The 20,555-nt window shown below is 33.1% G+C and overlaps 2 protein-coding genes across 2 annotated transcripts; both read left to right on the plus strand.

The window, feature by feature from the left end:
• Positions 1-2,022: 2,022 nt before the first annotated feature.
• LOC113739380 (galactoside 2-alpha-L-fucosyltransferase) lies at positions 2,023-7,564 on the plus strand. Its single transcript, XM_027266593.2, has 2 exons — positions 2,023-2,442; positions 5,902-7,564. Exons 1-2 carry the CDS (start codon positions 2,244-2,246, stop codon positions 7,404-7,406), a joined length of 1,704 nt encoding a protein of 567 aa, XP_027122394.1. The 5' UTR covers positions 2,023-2,243; the 3' UTR covers positions 7,407-7,564.
• Positions 7,565-15,930: 8,366 nt separating this feature from the next.
• LOC113740275 (galactoside 2-alpha-L-fucosyltransferase-like) lies at positions 15,931-20,202 on the plus strand. The gene is made up of 2 exons (XM_027267839.2): positions 15,931-16,403; positions 18,552-20,202. The coding sequence occupies exons 1-2, from the start codon at positions 16,241-16,243 to the stop codon at positions 20,051-20,053; spliced, it is 1,665 nt and encodes a 554-aa protein (XP_027123640.1). The 5' UTR covers positions 15,931-16,240; the 3' UTR covers positions 20,054-20,202.
• The last annotated feature ends 353 nt before the right edge of the window (positions 20,203-20,555 follow it).

The following is a 20,555-nucleotide window of genomic DNA, read 5'->3' on the forward strand; positions in this document are numbered from 1 at the left end:
TTACTTCAAAATATCTCAATCCAAACTTACACGCATTCATTGGAAAGATTCATGTGGAAGTACAAAATTTTGACTCTACCGAACAAATATCATCATTATTTTCCGTCTTATTGCCATCCTTGCGTCATCTCAAAATATAGTCACCCAATCAACCTTATTTACGTGACAACAAAAATCAAAGCCCACAATTTCTTCTAAACATGCAATCCCTCCATGGACACGCACGCCATATTGTTAAAGACTGGCAGCCAAATTGAGTGTTTAGTACCAACGAAAAAAAATAGTCTTTAACACCCAACTTAATAATAATAGAGATATTAAACACCCAACTTAATAATAATAGAGATATTAATCAGGTAGTTATAAGTTTCTGATTCAATTCTCAAATTTTCTCTTTTCTTCTTCTTATAAGGATTAAAGCTTCCCTTTGATTGAAAAAAAAAAAACACGACAAAATAGGATTTATGCTACGAATAAAGTTGCAATAATTATTAGAAAGGAAGGATGGAACAGATAGTCACAAGTTTCCCTTTGATTCAATTCTCAAATTTTCTCTTTTCTTCTTGTTATAAGGATTAAAGCTTCCCTTTGATTGAAAAAAAAACACAGGATTTATGCTACGAATAAAGTTGCAATAATTATTAGAAAGGAAGGATGGAACAGATTAGTCACAAGTTTCTGATTCAATTCTCAAATTTTTTTCTTTTTTCTTACGAGGATTAAAGCTTCCCTTTGATTGAAATTAAAAAAAAAACACAACAAAATAGGATTTATGCTACGAATGAAGTTGTAATAATTATTAGAAATGAAGGGTTTTCCACTTCTTTTCACCCTTTATTAGTCCTTTCTTCACCTCAATGTAACTAAATCCGCGTACCTTATTCGCGTAAGAGTCTCCAAACAAATACTACAATCAAGACTGCATCATAGACACCACAATTGACCTTGTCCAAACAAATATTGTATGACATAACGGACATGGATTTACGACGGCAATTACTATTATTGGTCTCAACTTGGCGTGAAGAAGTCATATTTTATAACATCACACGGCTTGTTCTCGTTGGACAGGGAAAAAGTAATGAAGAGGACAAAGTAAACCTAATCTTGGCCTTAAAGAGCTGTTCTCATGTGTAATTTCTTGTAAATTCATTGGTTTTTGTTTCGCAAACTCTCGAACATTCATTATTTCACTTTTGCAAATAAATAGTGCCCAAATAAACACAAAAATTTGTTCCCAAACTATCTTTTATTGGTTTGGAATCTTATTATGAATTCGAACTGATTCCACTCTGTGCTCCTAAACTTGTATCGCTTTCTCATTTTATATCCTAAACTTCAATTTTGAACACTTTGCATGATAAATTCTTAATTTTGAACACTTTAGGCCAAAACTCTCAAAATTGTCTCATTTAATTCCAATCAATAAATATATTTACAAAATTTATAAGATAAAAGATGGTGAAAATTAACGACAATGCATTGCTTTGTTGTAATTGTGATTCCTTAGCTTTTTTAACCCACTTTTAGTACATTATCATTGATTGATATAAGCTGAATCACTAATATTGGTAGCAGTAGCAATATTAATGAGATAAAATATTGTGCATAATGTATTTTTTTTTATTTTTGCTACGATACCTTAACGCCTTTTGACTACTTTCAAAACATTATCATCAATTTGTTGGGTTCCATACACCATTAATTTTACTATAATTGTCATTCATTGGAATTAAGTAAGGCAAATTTGAGAGTTTAGCATGTAAACAGTCTAAAATTCAGAGTTTATGGTACAAAATGTCTAAAATTAAAATTTAGGGTACAGAGTGTAAAAAATAAAAATACAAGTCCGGGGGTACAGAGGGTACATAATCCTTGTGAACCCAAGCATGTGCATCCAAAATATTTTTTGGAATTACAAAATGATCCCGTGGAATCTTCCCGATGTTCCACGTTGACAAGACATTTATTAGCAAACAAACCGGCGGCTACAAGAGGGGGGGTGGGGGGGCTACCAATGCCAATCTACAATTTACAAGTGTTGGTCATAGAATAGAATTAGAAGACTCGGACGAACTTTCACATTTTCAACTACAAACGGCAACGACTATGATGGAGTCCAAGAAATTACCGGCTCATAATAGTCTCTTCGCCCTCAATCTTTCCTCTGATTTTCATTCAATCTTTCCTCTGTTTTTTCGTTCAATCATTCGTTCTTCTTGTTCGCCTAAACCAAGTTAGTGATGATGAGGTCCTGGAACCCTGCTTATCCTCCAAAGGATGCCATACCATGGTGTCGAGAGGCCAAGCCCTTCTGTACTTCAGTCAAAGTAATTGGGATTTCAGCAGCTTGCTTGGTGGGATTCTTTGTTTTGTATTCAGCAATGGAAAACAAGCCTTTCTATGGCCAGAGGACGAGCGACTCGGGACCTTGGAGAAAAGGTACTGCTTCATCAAGAACTTGATAGGCTTAGTTCATCATACTGTTAGATTGTTGTAGCTCGTTAAACCTGCGAAGTTGATAGCACCCATTCATTAATATTTCTACCACACAATTGCAAGGGATAATTTACTGGGCACGATTTTCTAAAGGGATAATATTAGAAACCCCTGAAGTTTCTCCTAATATCACTGAGCACACCTGAAATTTTAAAAATAATCACTTATCTTCCCCTAATAATTACAAATTGACTATATTAATCCTCACTTGATACATATTTCACATATCGAATGAATAGATGAAACTCAAAAAATTAAAGAAAAAGAAATAAAAGACACTTTTTTCTCTTTTTTCTTTCTCTTGCTCATTTTTTTGGATGATTATGTATTTTTTATTTGTAAATTATAGTAAATTAAATTTTACTTATCTTTTTCTATTTGTGATTGTGATAGAGTGGGGTATAATTTCTTTGTTTATTTTGAGTTGATTTTTATAATAATTTAGTTCAACTTAAAGGCTTGGGTGATTGGTTTATAAGAGGTTGGGGAAGAAAATGAGATTTATGAGTATCATATAGAGTTGAATTGGTGCTAGTATATATCTTTTTATTTTTTAAATTTATATTTTTATGGACTAAAGTTTTTTTTTTTTGGAGTAAACAATTTGGCTTAAGAGTGTTTTTGTTTGGCAAAATAAGCAAAGGATAGTTTAAGGTTTTTCAAAATTTTGTTGCACAAATAACAAAATTAAGGGAAGTAAGTAATATTTTTAAAAGTTTAGAAGTACTAAGTGATATTAAGAGAAATTTTCGAGAAAGTTTCTAATTTTATCCCTTTACAAAACATCAAAATTTAGGACTCTCAGAAATTATACACTCTTAGTAACAAGATCAATTTCCAAACTGCTTTTAAAGTCGGCCTTGTTCAATGAAATCATCAAATCTTGATTTTTTTTTTTTAATACCAATACACTTTAATTTCCTAGAGCTTTCATGAAGAAATGGTTGCTATTATTACTTTGGAATAAATGCAGTTTTGGATCTCAATATTTTATTTATGTGTGTTAAATTGGATCCTAATGTTTTAGTTGCTAAATTATTATTTTAAGAGAAAATGCTGTTTTGGTCCACAATGTTTAGCCCACATCCCAAATTGATGCCTAATGTTTTGACCATAATAAATTTGGTCCTAAAAATTTTAGATTTTATGCATATTTAGGACAAGCAACGGAAAATCACAATAACTAATAGTCAAAATTAAATTTTTATTAGTTAAAAGTTTTAATTTTGCATTTTGGTCATTAGATTTAAGTGTCTATCAATATGGTCCCTTCAGTTTCAAATAATCATAATTATGGCTTTAAAATAAACTAAAATATGAATTTAATTAGATATATGATAGATTTGTTCCTAAATCTCTATGAAAATCCCTAAAAGCACATAATATTGGCACAACATTATCCTTTAACCTAAAGAGCAACCCTTTGTTAAATTAGTTACAATTGAAAAACTACACACAAATAATATATGAAATAAAATTAGTGTAAGAAGCGAAAATTCTAATTTGGTACATAATTTTAATCTAGCTACTACTACACAAATTCTTTCCATACTTGTGGCTGTAGGTATTGAATGGTTGTAGCGTGATTATAATTACTAGTGAGGTACAATAGGATGGAGTACTTTTAGGGAGTTTTGGAAAACCTTTCTTCCTTTTTTTTTTAATCTTTCCTTCCTATTAAAACCAATGTTCTAATAAGAAAGTTTGTAAGGAAATTATTTTAATGTTCATATATATTGATAATTTTGTTGAATAATTTAAATAAATTTGTAAGATACCTATTTCATTTGAATCTTAATTGATAATCTATTGAAATGTAAAAAGAAAGAAAAGTGATTAGATTATGAACTTAATTCATATTAGTATATATTGCTCATGTTTTAAGAGGATATTTAATTACTTGTTCAGTAATCAGTACTGAGTTTGTTTGGATAAGAATTTATTTGGATGATTTATTTGATTCAGTTACTGTAGTACTTTTTGTGATGTGATGTATGTGAGATAAAAAGGTGATTGGGAATTGTGTGTATGATGCAAGCAAAACAAAATCTGAAATTTTGTTTCCAAAACCAAGTTGTCCAAACAAACTCAGTATAAGCCAAAAAATGATAGAACTCATGCTTCATTAATTATTCATAATTTAAAAGAATATTCACATATATTATGCCAAATTTGTAACCAACTATATATGAAAGATAGAAAGATATGAGGAATTAGTGGCATGAATGAATAGAATAAAATAAAATAAAAAAAGAAGAAAACAAGAGTTTTCAATTAGATTTCCGTGTATGTGTGTGCAGTAATTTCAATTTAATTTATAACTCATTTTATTCTAAAACCCTCAGCATCACTATCTAAAATTTAAGGGACTATAATGATTCAAACTCCAAATAATAGGAACCTGCGATGCATAATCAATACTGTTGACTAACAACAAATTCATTTTCACTGTCAGAATTGTTCAATATTCGTCAGTTATCCTAAACTTGTATAAAATAGAAACTTTGGGGATCAAATCTATTTTAATCAAAACGTTAAGAACTACTTTGACGCATTGATCAAATATTGAGTAGTGAAACTTCTTTTATTTTTTCCCCTTTATTCCCTACTACTTTAACCATACAAGTCTTGTAATAAAGTTGCAGAACCATGTTGGGCTAATTGCACATTTCAAGATTGCAATATAGAGGTTAAACAGTTGTGTGTTTGGAGATTATACCGTTTGCCAGAATCTTAGTTCCAAATTAGGCAGCTTCAAGAAATCTGATATATCACTACATGCATAAAAACCGTACTAGAATAGGATTTTATACCATATAAACTATATTTATGATAATTAAAATAATAAAGAACAGCAGGTGTCACCTCAATTTTTTGCAATGCTATATAATACATTTCTAGTTACAGTTTTATATATATATATAACTTTCCTTTTCTTGACATAAACACCATCTACCTCACATTAAAATACCATTATATCTTTTAGCTTTCCGGTTCACACATATGGTTATTGGATTTTTTTATTAGGCAATTTCATTCATGATGCTAACATGAAGCCAATAAGATATGAGAAATATGATTTGTTTTGCTAACTTGGATGTATGTTGGTGCTGTACAAAAATAGCAGTTGGATTTGTTTGATCTTATGACAGTTCGTTCATCTGTTCGTAATTATTATCATACCTTAACTAGTCGTGCAACGCATCACACCAAGTGTTCAGCATATTTCGTGTCTCAAAGGGTTTTTGGAATCCATATTGTGGCTCAAGAATTGCTTCAGTCAACTGTTGCCCTCTATAGTTGTAAACTTCACATTGTAATATGGTATTAATGTGTGGATCATTAGAACCATTTTCTTGGAATTTAAACTCCCGTGTTCTCAACTATTTTTGATCTTGGCAGATGTTGATTTCGATGATATTATAAGGCGGACCAGGGAAATGGGAGAATATTTTGCCCAGCCAGTCCAGGAACCAAAGGACAAGCTTCTTGGTGGCCTTCTCCCGGAAGGATTAGATGTAAATTCATGTGTAAGTAGGTATCAGTCAGCCTTGTACAGAAAGGAACAGAAACACCAGCCTTCTTCCCATCTGGTCTCCAGGTTGAGAAAATATGAAGCCCTGCATAAACAATGTGGACCATTTACAGAGTCCTACAACAGAAGCTTGGAATATCTTAAGTCAGGAAGCCACAGCCAATACACAAATTCCACAGGTTGCAAGTACGTTATATGGACTCACCCAATCCATGGTTTAGGAAACAGAATACTTAGTTTGGCATCTGCTTTTCTTTATGCTCTCCTAACAAATAGAGTCCTACTTGTTGATCCAGAAAGTGAAGTTCCTGATCTTTTTTGCGAACCATTTGAGGTTTCTTGGTTACTTCCCTCTGATTTCCCTCTAATTGGCAACTTCAGTGGCTTTGATAAAAACTCTCCTCAGAGTTTTGGAACACTGCTGAAAAATATTAGTCGTGGTAGTTCGAATTCATCTTCCCTTCCACCCTATATCTATCTCCATCTACTCCATGACTATGATGATGATAACAAGCGTTTCTTTTGCAATCAAGATCAACCTGTCGTCCAGAATGTGACTTGGCTGATTGCCAAATCAAACGTGTATTTTGCACCAGCTCTTTTTTCAGTTTCAACTTTTCAGCAAGAAATTAGCAGTCTCTTTCCAGATTTAGGAACTGTGTTCCATCACTTGGGCCGTTATCTCTTCCATCCCACAAACTTTGTTTGGGGGCTTATCACCACGTATTACGACACTAACTTAGCTAGAGCAGATGAAAGGATAGGCATCCAAATACGAGTATTTGAGAAAGATCCTGAGCTTAAATTGTTAGATCAGATTATGGCGTGTGCAGCGAAGGAAAATCTACTGCCACTAGTCAATGGGACGGAACCTGTTGCCAGCCAGTCTGGTAAGCTTAAGACTAAAGCTGTTTTGATAGCTTCTTTAGAATATGGCTACTTTAAGGCAATGAGAAGCATGTACTGGAAACATTCCACGGTCACAGGAGAAGTGATTGAAGTACACCAGCCAAGTCATGAAAAACATCAGTACAATGAGAAAAAGATGCACAATATAAAAGCATGGGCAGAAATGTATCTATTGAGCTTGACTGATAATCTGGTGACAAGCGCAGATTCGACTTTTGGTTATGTAGCTCATAGTCTTGGAGGTTTGAAGCCGTGGATCCTTTACAAGCCTGAGAATCACGTAGCCCCTGATCCACCATGTAGGCGTGCTGTGTCAAAGGAACCATGTATGCATGCCCCTCCGTATTATGATTGCATAACAAAACAATGGACTGGCCCGGGTGCTAAACTTGATCCTCACGTACAGCATTGCGATGACAAGTGGTATGGTATTAAATTTATTGACAGAGAAGAGAACTTGTGACCTTTTTTTACAATTCATGAAAAAATAGAATCAGATTATAATCTCTCTTGAGCACCTCACGTCGTGCTGTGATCTAGTCGAAATTTAGTTTCTTCTTCTATCATGGATTGGCTGAAGACCATTTTACTACTCAATTTTGCTACAGGGCTTCATACACAGTCGTTTCAGTTTAACAATTAAAACTAGGAATTAGTGACATTAATTGGCCTCAGTATTGCTACTGTAGGTCCTGTAAATCAGTAAAGGCTGTAATTTTGGAGAAGGCATGATAATTTCATTAGAAATTTGCGACGTTTCTTGATACGTGATAGGGGAATTTTGCAGAAGCTATTGTATTGTGCATGCTTTGACAATGCTATTCCTTTTTTGTGCTTGTCCTTGGAAGTTTATAGCATAAAAGTGGACAAAGCAGTAATCCGCTAGTCATCAAGTGCATCACCAGTTTTGTGCGATATGAACAAGATAAGAGACATGAGACCTTATGTATATTTCAGAGAAGTATGACTTACATTTGCACAAGATAAGAGATATGAGACGTTATGTATGTTTTAGAGAAGTATAACTCACATTCCTGATATAAAAAGCAGCAATTTTTTTTGCAGATATAGGCAGCAGTATGATGTAAATGAGTTTTAATATGTCTCATAGAGTTGTGCAGCTGTAAATGGAATAGTTTTTTCAGCATCAAGATTGGAGTTGTCGTGTTTAATTGTTGCTGTAGATTAAGTTAGCTTGATTCCATTGCTGCACCTGCAGCATATTGGAATCATATTATAGTGCTATTAATCCAAATGAGGTTCTTTAAGTAGTTTGGCTAAGTGTTTTCTTTGCAAGATGAACATGATTATGTTCCAATCCAATTGAACGTTGACAGATTTGTGGGAATCCAGACAAGCTATTTACCAATACCCTGACTGGCAAATGGCAATAACATAATTCTGCATTTCCTAGTAGCCAAGCTGCATTTTACTGATTCATAAGATGGCTATTGTATGATTATAATTTGTAACACCGAAAGAAATTAACACTCCAGTACAAAAAAGTAGTAGTTTATCAGTAGACAACAGTAGTGTTGTGATAATTAAAAATTAAAAGAGGCAAGAAAATGAGGACAGATGTGGCTAAGGTTGAGACTCTAAGAATTAGAAATTCAAAGTTGTAATCCTCTGCCCCTCCCCAACTTTTAAATTCCACCTTTCTTTTGCTTGAAAAAAAATGAGGATGAATATCTCGACAAATTGCTCTCAAGTGAGTAGTGCAGTCTTTTACCTTTTCTATTTTTTTTTTTTTTTATGACTGTGAAGGGAAATAAGAGAAGTTTCTAATATGTTTTAATCTCTATTACCTCAATTCAAAAAACTCCAAATTACTACTTAATTTTATCAGTTAGCAACCATCAAATCCCATTATCACTTCTCTGGTGTAATCTAATGGCTGAGGCCTGAGATATGAAGAAAGTGCGCTTGGAGATGATCTAATGCTCAAAACTGTTGTAGGAAAATTCTAACATCAAGGCTAAATTAAACATTTGATCCAAAGAGAAATTTGTTGGGTTTGAAGTGAAGTTCAGGTGATTTAAAAGCTGAATTCCTACGTAGGCTCCCCTTTCCATTGTCAAAAACACAACCAAGCCAATGGATAATCCAATAGGCAAAGCCAATTTGAGCTTCATGAAATAACTTCCATATTTAGTTGTTAATCTTATCAATAAATTGGGATTAATTTGATTAATTAGCCCATATCAAAATTGTGATAACAATCCTCAAATTAAGGTCTTAACTCAAGCAATACCCAATGGATAAAAAATTGGTGGGAACTTTCATTATCTGGGTAAAACAACAAAGAAGCATTCTAGAATGCTATTCAAATGCACAGTTACGATGCCATAATACGATGACATGGCCACATGGGGTAAGGGATGGCGATAGTGGAATGAGGGAAGTTGTAATATATGTGGAGTTTATTGCCATTATGATCTTCCTCTTAAAAAATATTTTCAATCTAATGCAATTTCAAAATTTATTTCCTTGTTAATATATTTGTTACTATGTGACTTTAAATATAGAAAACTAATCACGCTTAACTTTGACTCTGATAATGATCATAGTTTAGTGTGGACTATAAAAGTTCCATTTTAAAGGAAAAGAGAAATGAAAAAAAAAAGTCTCACATCTTTTTGATCCATCATAGAGAATCTATGTGATAATTAGCATTAGAATTAACATCAAAGTTAGTTAATAGTTGATATCTGAAAGAGTTATCATTATGCATTCTAACAATAAAAAATCATGAATTAACACAATAAATCTCTAAAGATTTTTTGTTTATCTATATGGCAATTTATCATACACATGGCAAGAAAATTTTATAATCGCTATGACGATTTAAGAAATTTCCAAATATATTAAGAATTTCCTCAAGGCAGACAATGAACAATATATAGAGAAGAAGTAGCAAAATTTGAGCAATTGAAAAATAATGAAGGATTCATCTAGTGTGAATTTTAATTAAGATTTTAGGGGTAGTTATTGACATTTGAATGGGATTTACCTTTCAAGTTCAAAAAAGATAAAGAGCAAAAGTTTAAGGGTGATTAGTTTTCCGTATTTAAAGTCTACATGGCAACAAACATATTAACAAGAGAATAAATTTTGAAACTGCATTGGTTTGGAAATATTTTTTAAGAGAGAGATTATTGTGGCAATAAACTCAGTTAATTGGTCTGTGTTTCTTTTCATGACGCATTGTGTTGAAAATTTTTTGTCAGAACTCCTAAGCACATTCAAGTGGTTATTTCCAATGAAGAAACGAATTTGTGCTTGTCAAATAACCTCCATATTTAGCTGTTAATCTTGATGAAGTGGCCGTACATAATTGGACCTAAATGAAGAAACCAATTTGTACTTTATCAAATAACATCCGTATGTAGTTGTTAATCTTGATCAAGTGGCCCTTAAGAATTGGACTGAAATTGATTAATTAGTCAATGATCAAAATTATGACAGCAATCCAATCCATAATTAATCAGGCCGGAATAAGTTAAGGAATAGTTGAATAATAAAAAACTAGTAGAAACTTCATCAATGACAAAAAAGAGACAAAGAACCATTTTGTAATTTACAATTACATCCCTGAACAGTAAGAAACTGTCGACAGCGCTGATTTGATCTTTAAGTGCTCAACAATGATTATAGCCATTTTTAACCAACAATTGAGATTAGTATTTTTCCCCTCCCACTTAAAAGTACAAAATCATCCACTTTTTGGGTTGTGCATGTTGATGTGACATGTGAGGGCAGGACAGTCTTTACATAGGTCTCCAGTCAAAATGCTTACAAAACATACGCAAAACACTTTGGCAAACTACTCTAACCAATTCACCATATTCTATCCACGTGGCAACAAGCCAAACTCTGCTACACCGCTGGTTGCCCCTTTTTTTTTTTTTTTTTTTAATGCTATTGGAAGATAATTATTACTATATCTACAGCCAGTGGCGGAGCCACATACAAGCAAAGTGGGGTCAATTGACCACATTTAACTTTAAAAAATTTGTTCTTAGACTTAGGAAATTTGAAAAATTTTAAAGTTACATCTTATTTGACCCCACTATATTTTATCAAATTCTCTTTCCTATATACATTGATCCCAAAAAATTGAAAATTCATAATTCTTACCATCGCAATAATTTTGAACTTATTTCAAATTATCTAAGGAAGTTAGTTCGAGAATAAATTCATCTAAAATTTTCAAACAGAAAGGATGAACTTTCTTGAATGGAGTGAGAAAATCAATTTTTCAAATCATTTTTTTCTCAAACTTCAAAGTCTTCAAAAACAAGAATTATTCAAGTGGATGGTAAACTTTTTATTTATAATACAAAATTAAGTTATTATGATTTTTTTATTTATAATAGGGTAAAGATAAATTTTATAAAAAAAACCTGTAGAAGATCAAGTTGACGGTGATTCGCAGATTATTTTTAAAAATTCAAGAGATTCAATTACTTACATTGAAAAAGATGCATTTAACAAAATTGGTAATGAATTGATTTTGCATCATTTAAAAAAAAAGAGTACTCGTAGGATATAATTATAACCTATATATAATATTAATTATTTTTTATTTTTAAAAAAATAAATTTTACTGTACTAAAATTTGACCCCACTAACCGTGGGGGGTCTTAGCTCCGCCCTCGGCTACGGGACCAGGGCAATGCAAATTGTATACTTTGTTCAGGGGTGTCTCCCTCCATTTGGAGATCAAATGTTAGCTTACAGACTTGAGATCACATCAAGCATCAGCTACTGAGTTCAAGTTGTCATTATAAATCTGATGCATTGATTTTTTTTTTTTTTTTTTTTAGAGAGTAATCACATTGGAAATGAGCTTTTCAATTGAAAATTTTGCATTTCCCACGTCCAACTCTTTGCCCATCAACTTCCCACTTCACTTTTAGCCGACACAACCTTTATAAATACCAGCTTGCAAGTTTTCTTTCAAAGATTTCACTGATGATGCTCCAATTGTTGTGATAAGTGAAAAGGAGTTTTAATTTTTTTTTGTTTTTTCTTTTGATGTGAAAGAAGTAGCTCAATTAAACAAAAAAAAAAATTTTTAATCCCTTCCCATATCATTTCAACTCCGAATTGCCAATACGAACCCTGAATTTGAAATTAAAGAGGAATTAAAAAACGCTCTCTTGTCCAACGCAATGACTCATTGTGGTCTAAAACTAGTTTTTTTTTTTTTTTTTGGTGAGAGGGAGGTCTCTCTCTCGGGAGAGCTCCCACTTATTTGAAACTATGCACCCTATGATGCATATTTAAAAGTAGATGAAAGGATAGGATCCAGATAAGAATTTTGACAGCAATGAAGGTCTTTTATGTATTGGAAACGTGTGCTTAGATCTCAATATAGAGGAGATTGAAATATTAAATAAACTACCAAAGTTGTAACATATTTCAGGAAGGGATGAATTAAATGGCACAGGAAAACAGAATGTAATGAGAGATTCGAAATTTAAAACCTCACACCTATACCTAAAAAAAAGTCAAAAAAAAAAGGTGTAACATACTCGGAGCATTTGGACAACATTAAAGTATTATTGAATATTCCCTCTGTCTCATTTTGATAGTCATAGTTTTTTTTCACACAGTTTAAGAAAAAGTAATTAACTTTGTTGGAAAAATAAATTTAAATTACTATTTTCCTAAAATACCCTTACATTAAATAAAGTAGGCTTTTCATATATCAATATGTTTTGGAAAATCTAAATGCATTAAATGGGGTACGTTATATTCAACACTAACAATCTATATTAAATAAGGTACTTTATAGTAATAACAACTTACATTAAATAAGGATATTTTAGAGAAATTAAAAGACAACTATATTTTTTAATTGAAAAGTGGACTACAATTTGGGACAAACGAAAAAAGGAAAATAAGACTATTAAAGTGGGACGGAGGGAGTATCTATCTAGATTAGGTATCAGTGGATACATTTCTGATAAAATAAATGCATTCATACAACCTGAAAGTGTCAGCAGAAATGTATCTCTGATAAGTGATCATGAAGATGACCCAATATTAATATTGCAAAAGGAAAGAAGGGTTAAACGCAGATTCTTTTTTGTTTTTTTTTTTTTTGTAGTTTTTGAGTGCAAAAGAATATTGAAAGAATTGGAGGACATATGACCAAATTCTGGCACTCGAAAAGATTACTTGGCACTCGAAAATATTTGACCAAATTCTGATTCTTGAACTCTTGTAACTATCCTTTTTTTTTTTTTTTTGCAGTAAATTTACTCCGTTCTTTTCTATTATAATGGATTGTCTACTGTAGTAAGGTAGTTTTACCAAGAAATCTAAAATAGAGGCACTCTCCATATCTTTCAAGTACAAAAGAAGAGTTGTATGATCACTTACTAAAATAAAGTATTTTAAAGTAGTACCCTTCAAACTTCAATAGCTGCCTTTTTGGTTCAAGGCATGATTCAAAAGGAAAGTTTGATGCTTTATCCTTTTATATTTAATATTTCATGTGCTCCACTTGTTGGAACTATCAAGACGCTTTGAACCTTTTCCCCTTTTTTAATTTTTGCTATTTAATTACTTTACGATTAATTTTTTATATACTGACGGTATATACAATTTCACCATTAGATGAATGACATATAATTTAAATTTAAATTCAAATTCAAATTTTACATATATGTTACGCATCCAGTTGTGATAGTGTATATATTATCAGTGCATATAAGATTAACTCGCAACTTTATTTGCTTTAGGGATTTTTTTCCATTTGCGGAATGGGATCAATAGTGTTGGAGTGCACATGGGGGATTTTTCTTAATTTGTTTTGTTTAGATAAAGTTGCTGGAAGAGTTAAAGGATTAGTTGTACATTCCAATGCCAACATTTAAATGCTTAGCTCCGAAGCCAATGAGCAGAGTCCTAAAAGGCATATTCATCAATGACGGCTACCTATTCTTTTTTGTCTATTGAAAGACTTTTTCTATTTTAAGTCTATTTGCTACTTTACTACTATAAAAAATTCATTTCCTTTCATCTCTTCCTTTCATGAGAGACTGAGTAACTTCATTGTTTTCTTGGATTTGTCTAACGGACATGAGATGAAGGATTTTTTAGGATTAAATCTTATATATATTGACAGTATATACACTATTATCATGAATCATACGTGTGAAAGTTGGATTTCAAATTTAAATTTTATATAATTGTCATTTATCCAATACTAACAATATATACACTGTCGATGTAGAAAAGATTAATTCTTTTTCTATATCATGCATTTTGCCCTTGAATTGTCTGCGGTGATTTTTGGGGTGCAGAAACTATACAATGACTAAATAGGTCCAAACAAATAAAAATGGGAGAATCAATTAGGCTAGGAAAAAGAATTCAAAGACTAAATCTGTCTTCTTAGAAGTTGGAGGATCCCAAATAATCAATCGGTCTGTCTTTGTTAAAATATATTTCAAATGTGATATTTTTAGAAATATAAGATTAATTAGGATAAATAAATAAATAAATATAAGAAAGTGTAGACAAAATTAAATAAAAAAATATATATAAATACAAGGGATAATAATAATTATCAGTACGTGTATATATAAGATTGGTAATTTCAATATTCCCAACATCAGTCCGTTAGTACAGTTTGTATATTTTGAGTTTCCGTACAAAAAAATTAATCCACACGTACAATCAATCAGCAGAAAGTTTCATGTAAAAGTACAAAATTTTGAGCTCTACCTAACCCACCCTAATATCAGAATTAGTCTCACATTTTGTTACCATTTACTTGTCAAATCTCAAAATAATCAGTCTCATCAATATGACTTTTTTGTCACCACAAAATCACAGCCCACAATATCTTCTCAAGAATGCACTTCCCCAGTGTCACACGTTTAAAGAATGGCAATCCAGACCACCAAGCAAGATGACAGATTCCATACACGGTTCTTGAACTTGTCAACAAAATGAAATAACAAAGCACGATGGACGCACCGCTATTGACAGTTTGTCTGGACGTCACAAAGTCCCCCCTCCAAAGAAGCAATATTTGCTATTCGCCGCGACCATAGCCTTTTAAGACTTGATTATGTGGGAGGTCAAAATTTAAATCGTGTCTTTCATTACTTACTATTATGTGTGGATCAGTATGGCTGTCATTTTAAATGGTTTAAATTCATATGAATGTGCATTGAACTCGTTTGGTCTGACGGTAGTTCAATCTCTGTCGGTTCTCTTATGATTCAGTTGGACTCTCCTCCTCAATATAGATTAGAGTAGGAATAGGAGTAAATATACGATAGATAAAAAAAGTTATATTTGTTGGAAATGGAATTTTTGTAAATAGGTATCATCTTAATATAAATCTGAATTATAATTGAATTAATGTAAAACTAACAATTACGTTAAAAATATATTAATTTACATCGAAATTGTGCACAATTTAGTTAGAGCTGAAGAGAACCTTAACTAGAGAGGCTTCGAATCCATATTTATTGGCTTGTTCTCATTCCAATTAAAAAAAAAAAAAAAAAAAAAAGGTAGCATTCCGTTTAACTTGGCCATAGAAGAGATGTTCTTGAAGATTTGAAAAAATCATGTGTAGCCTTGAAAAAACCAAAATACAAATTCTTCTACCTATAAATTTATTGTAGTTTTACTCGGTTTGTTTTGTCGCACGTAAGCAAATATTCGTGGCCCAGTGTCATTCATTATTTCACTCCTGCAAATAATGTCAAATTAAGTGTAAAATAGTACTACTATTATTCCTAGAAAACCCTCCACTATGCTGGAATATTATTATTGCGAATCCAAACAAGTATTCCAAACTATTTTGACAGAAAAAAAAAACCACAAGTATTCCAAACCATATATTTATTTATTTATTTATTTTTATTTTTTTCAAATGGCAAACTAAACATCGCCAAGTGGGACATTTCCATCTTTCCAAAGCTGCAAGTTGAAAGGATATTTAATCCCAAAAGAAACCATTCGGCCAAAGATGGGGGCTAGCGGACAATATGCTAGTTGCCGAGTAAAGATGGCTTAGAATTTCAGAAGACTCTGCGAACTTTCACTTATTCAAAGTCCAAACAACAAAAACCAGCGGAAATGTATAGGCATCCTTTGTCAGGAGCAAGTCAGCCAACTTCCTTGTTCATAACAATTTTATCTCCTTCCCCAGTCTTTCCTGAGAATTGGACTCAGCCCAACTCAAGATTCCTGATACTATACATTGCACAGATCCCCCTCTAATCCATTTGTTCTTTTTCCCCCGTAAATCAAACGTTAAAGATGATGAAGACCAGGTGTCCAGAGGCCTATAGATTCTTCTGCAATCCAGTCAAAGTAATGGGGATTTTTGTAGCTTCCTTGGTGGGGTTCTTGGTTTGGTTTTCAGCAGTGAACGGCTGGCCTTCCTATGGCTTTCAATGGAGTCAGAAACCAGGGAAAAAAGGTATCTAGCTAGCTCCTGCTTTGCTATTGATTACTTTTTTTTTTTTTTCTTTTTTGGCAGAATAAATCTCATTGATTTGTTTCTTTGATTTGCAAAGATAATCCAAAATTCAAGAGCTTGCTTGAATCTGTTTAAGTGGTTTGTCTCTTGTAGCTTTTGCATTGAACCAATGAATCTTGGAAGTTGCTGTTTTTGCTAAGTATCTCCGCGTTTGAGTAATTATTGTGAATTGGGTGCCCGTTGACCGAATTTGCGTCATTCTTATGTGGAATTATTATTACGAGGCATCATTACTAGCAAGAATTACTAGAAATTAATACTAAGACTTTACACTCTTTTAAGAAAATGCAAATTAACTTAAATTGCTTCTGAATTTGGCATTGTTTTGATGATTATTACATCTCCAATTGCAAAATTTATATACAATTAGAACCCTTGATCTTGTTCATTAAAACTTTCTCCAAGGTGCAAAAGCATGTTAGGTTAATGTGCAGGTTTCCAAATTAGATTGACCTTACAAGAACCGACACTTTTTGGGATATAAGATCTTGAAACTTATGTCCTTCATACTGTGAGAAATTAAATTGATTAGGATATAAGTAAAATTTTTGCATACATGATTGAATGGACCAAACCAACATAGTCATTTCTAGATTAGGTACCTTCTCAACATAATGGGATTTATCCCATTGGAAACTATTGATTGAGAGCTCCAAAATCCGAGCAATTAGTCATGAAACACTAGATTAGAAAATCAATCGAACAAATGTATATGCACTATGGACACATAAACAAATTTCTATGGATTAAAATCCTCCTAAGATGCATATTTCTACTGATGGAAGAATTAGTGAGATAATTAACTAGGTAGATCCTATTGTGGTACATGAAACTACCTAACTTATTATTAGGCTATTTGGTAACATATTCCATTAGGTTGTTTTGGATGGGATTAGGTGTTTATGCATATAATCGGGTAAATGCACAAAGATAGACACAGTACTATTTGGAGCAAAATTTTGATGCATTGAACAATTGAACATAGTGGAATTTAGAAAGTCAAAAGTGTCTACTCTTTGGACTATTATCCTCTCAGATTACTTCAAACACGTTATACTCTATTTAATTTTAGTCAATTGTGATTAATCATTACAATATCTTGTCATTTTTGTTTTTGGTAAGGGAAAATCTTCATATATACTATTTAAATGTCTCTCTCTCTCTCTCTCTCTCTTATTGGTCTCTTTTTTTTTTTTGGTTTATTTTTTTAACCTAGCTAAGGCTTTGAAATTTAAGAATAAATTTCCTAAATTGATGGAGATAAAAAAGTGTTAAATAATATAATCTTTTATACTTATTTCTTTTTCATTTTCTAATTAGTGAATTTTAGTGTCTAATGTTCTATGAAATTCTAATGAACATGGTCACCAGGATACCTAATGGTCAATATAATCCAATGTAAAATGTCTTTCTTCATTAGCTAGAGTACTAGTCAGACTCTGACCTTCCCATCTCCTTTCCTGCACCTTCTAAAACATTTCAGGAGAAGAAAAAACAACCACCAGTATAATGAGTGAAATTTTCATAATTGAAACTGTATATTAAGTTATTGAGCAATATGATTTTTTTTTTAAACCTACATGAACATTGGTAATGTATAATGGTTTATTGAGATTTTTCCCAAAAAAAAAAAGGGTTCATTGAGAGGCCTCATTTTTTTCAAACATGAGAATAGTTGATCCATATGTGGTTAAACAGCAAAAAACTTAAAGTTGCCATGCCGCCCATTACACCAAGTGTTCATCATATTTCATGGTCAAGAATTTATGGAAATAACTCGCGTGATCCTTCGAACTTTTGAAATATTTATGTCGGCTCCCTGAACATTGAGAACTCAAAGATTTCTCTTTGTTTCATTTATCAGATGTTATTGTCTAATTTTGTTTGGTGGGAGTTGTTCCAAATTTTCTTCCTTTAGTTGATTAGTATCCTCTGGCTCATTGAATTGCTTGAGAAGAGGCTGTTGCCTCATGTCTGTTAGCTTCACATACAAATTGCTCACAATGAAATATTAGAGCCATTTGCTTGACATTTGCCATCATTGTCCTCAACTATTTTTTCCATAACTCTTCTCTTTTCTTTCCACAGATGTTAATTTGGACGACATTATAGAGCAGATCAGGTACATTGGAGATTCTTTTCCCCGGCCAGTCGAGATGCCAAAGGACAAGCTTCTTGGTGGCCTTTTCCCAGAAGGATTTGATGTAAATACATGTGTAAGTAGGTATCAGTCAGCCTTGTACAGAAAGGAACAAAAACACCAGCCTTCTCCCAATCTAGTCTCCAGGTTACGAAAATATGAAGCCCTGCATAAACAATGTGGACCATTTACAGAGTCCTACAACAGAACCTTGGAATATCTCAAGTCAGGCAGCCATGGCCAAGACACCAATTCCACTGGTTGCAAGTACGTAATCTGGATTCCAGAGGCTGGTTTAGGAAACAGAATGCTTAGCTTATCATCTGCTTTTCTTTACGCCCTGCTAACAAATAGAGTCCTACTTGTTGATCCAGGAAGTAGAGTTTCTGATCTTTTCTGCGAACCATTTCCTGAGGTTTCCTGGTTGCTCCCCTCTAACTTCCCCCTTACTGGTAAGTTCAGTAGCTTTGATCAGAAATCTCCTGAGACTTTTGGAAACCTGTTGAGAAACAGAAGCCATGCTAATTCAACTTCATCTTCCCTGCCACCATATCTCTATCTCTATCTAGTCCATGACTATGATGAGTTTGACAAGTGTTTCTTTTGTGATCATGATCATACTATTCTCCAGAATATACCTTGGCTTATTGTGAAATCAAACATATATTTTGCCCCATCTCTTGTTTCAATTCCATCTTTTCAGCAAGATATTAGCGATCTATTCCCAAATTTAGGAACTGTGTTTCATTACCTGGGCCGGTATCTCTTTAATCCCACCAACTTTGTTTGGGGGCTTGTCACCAGGTATTACGACATCAATTTAGCCAGGGCAGATGAAAAGATAGGCGTTCAGATACGAGTACTAGACAAAGATTTTGGTCGTTTTGAGCGCGTGCTAAATCAGACTTTGGGTTGTATGCTGAGGGAGAATCTACTACCAGAAATCAATGGGACCAAACCTGTCGTCATTCAATCTGGAAAGCTTAAGACTAAAGCTCTTCTGATTACATCTTTAAGATCTTGGTACTCTGAGGCAATAAAAAGCATGTACTGGAAACGTTCCACCGTCACAGGAGAAGTGGTTGAAGTACACCAGCCAAGCCATGAGCAGTACCAGCATACTAGAAGACGAATGCACAATATAAAAGCATGGGCAGAAATCTATCTGCTGAGCTTGACTGATAAGCTGGTCACAAGCGGAGGTTCGACTTTTGGCTATATAGCTCATAGTCTTGGAGGATTGAAGCCATGGATCCTTTACAAGCCTGAGGATCATGTAATCCCAAATCCACCATGTCAGCGGGGCGTGTCAATGGAACCTTGCATGCATGCCCCTCCATATCATGATTGCACAAGTAAAAAATGGACTGGCCCAGGTGGTAAACTTGATCCTCATGTACAGCATTGTGATGACAAATGGTGGGGTATTAAATTTATTGACAGAGAATAGGACTAGTGACCATTTTGTTAATTCCTGAAGAAATAGAAGATAAAATTTTCCCTTGTACACTTCAATATTTGTAGTGATATAGTCAAAATATTTGTTTCTTCTTTTATCAAAGATTGCCTGAAGGACAATGTAGTAAGCCAGTTTTACCAGAGGGCTTCATACATGGCCATTTCAACTTAACATCTAAAACCAGGAACCACGGGCACCATTTTGCTCCAGTATTGCAATTCCAGTTCCTGTAAAGCACTAACCAAATCTCATCAAGCAGCAAAAGCTCGAACAGCACATTGGCAAATCTAACCAAATAGCAAAGAGCTTGGATTGTAGGGAAACTATGCTTATAGCACCACAAACACGATGCATGCGTAAAACCTAAGATACCGGCTTTATGGGCTAACAAATACAATATCACATAACATCTCCACTATCATAAGAGCTATTCCTCGTTTATTTGAGAGAAATGAAACGAGAACCTTGAGCACGATGCTATGGTAGCCATTGA

Source organism: Coffea arabica, chromosome 4c, assembly GCF_036785885.1.
Source record: "Coffea arabica cultivar ET-39 chromosome 4c, Coffea Arabica ET-39 HiFi, whole genome shotgun sequence".
NCBI lineage: Eukaryota > Viridiplantae > Streptophyta > Magnoliopsida > Gentianales > Rubiaceae > Coffea > Coffea arabica.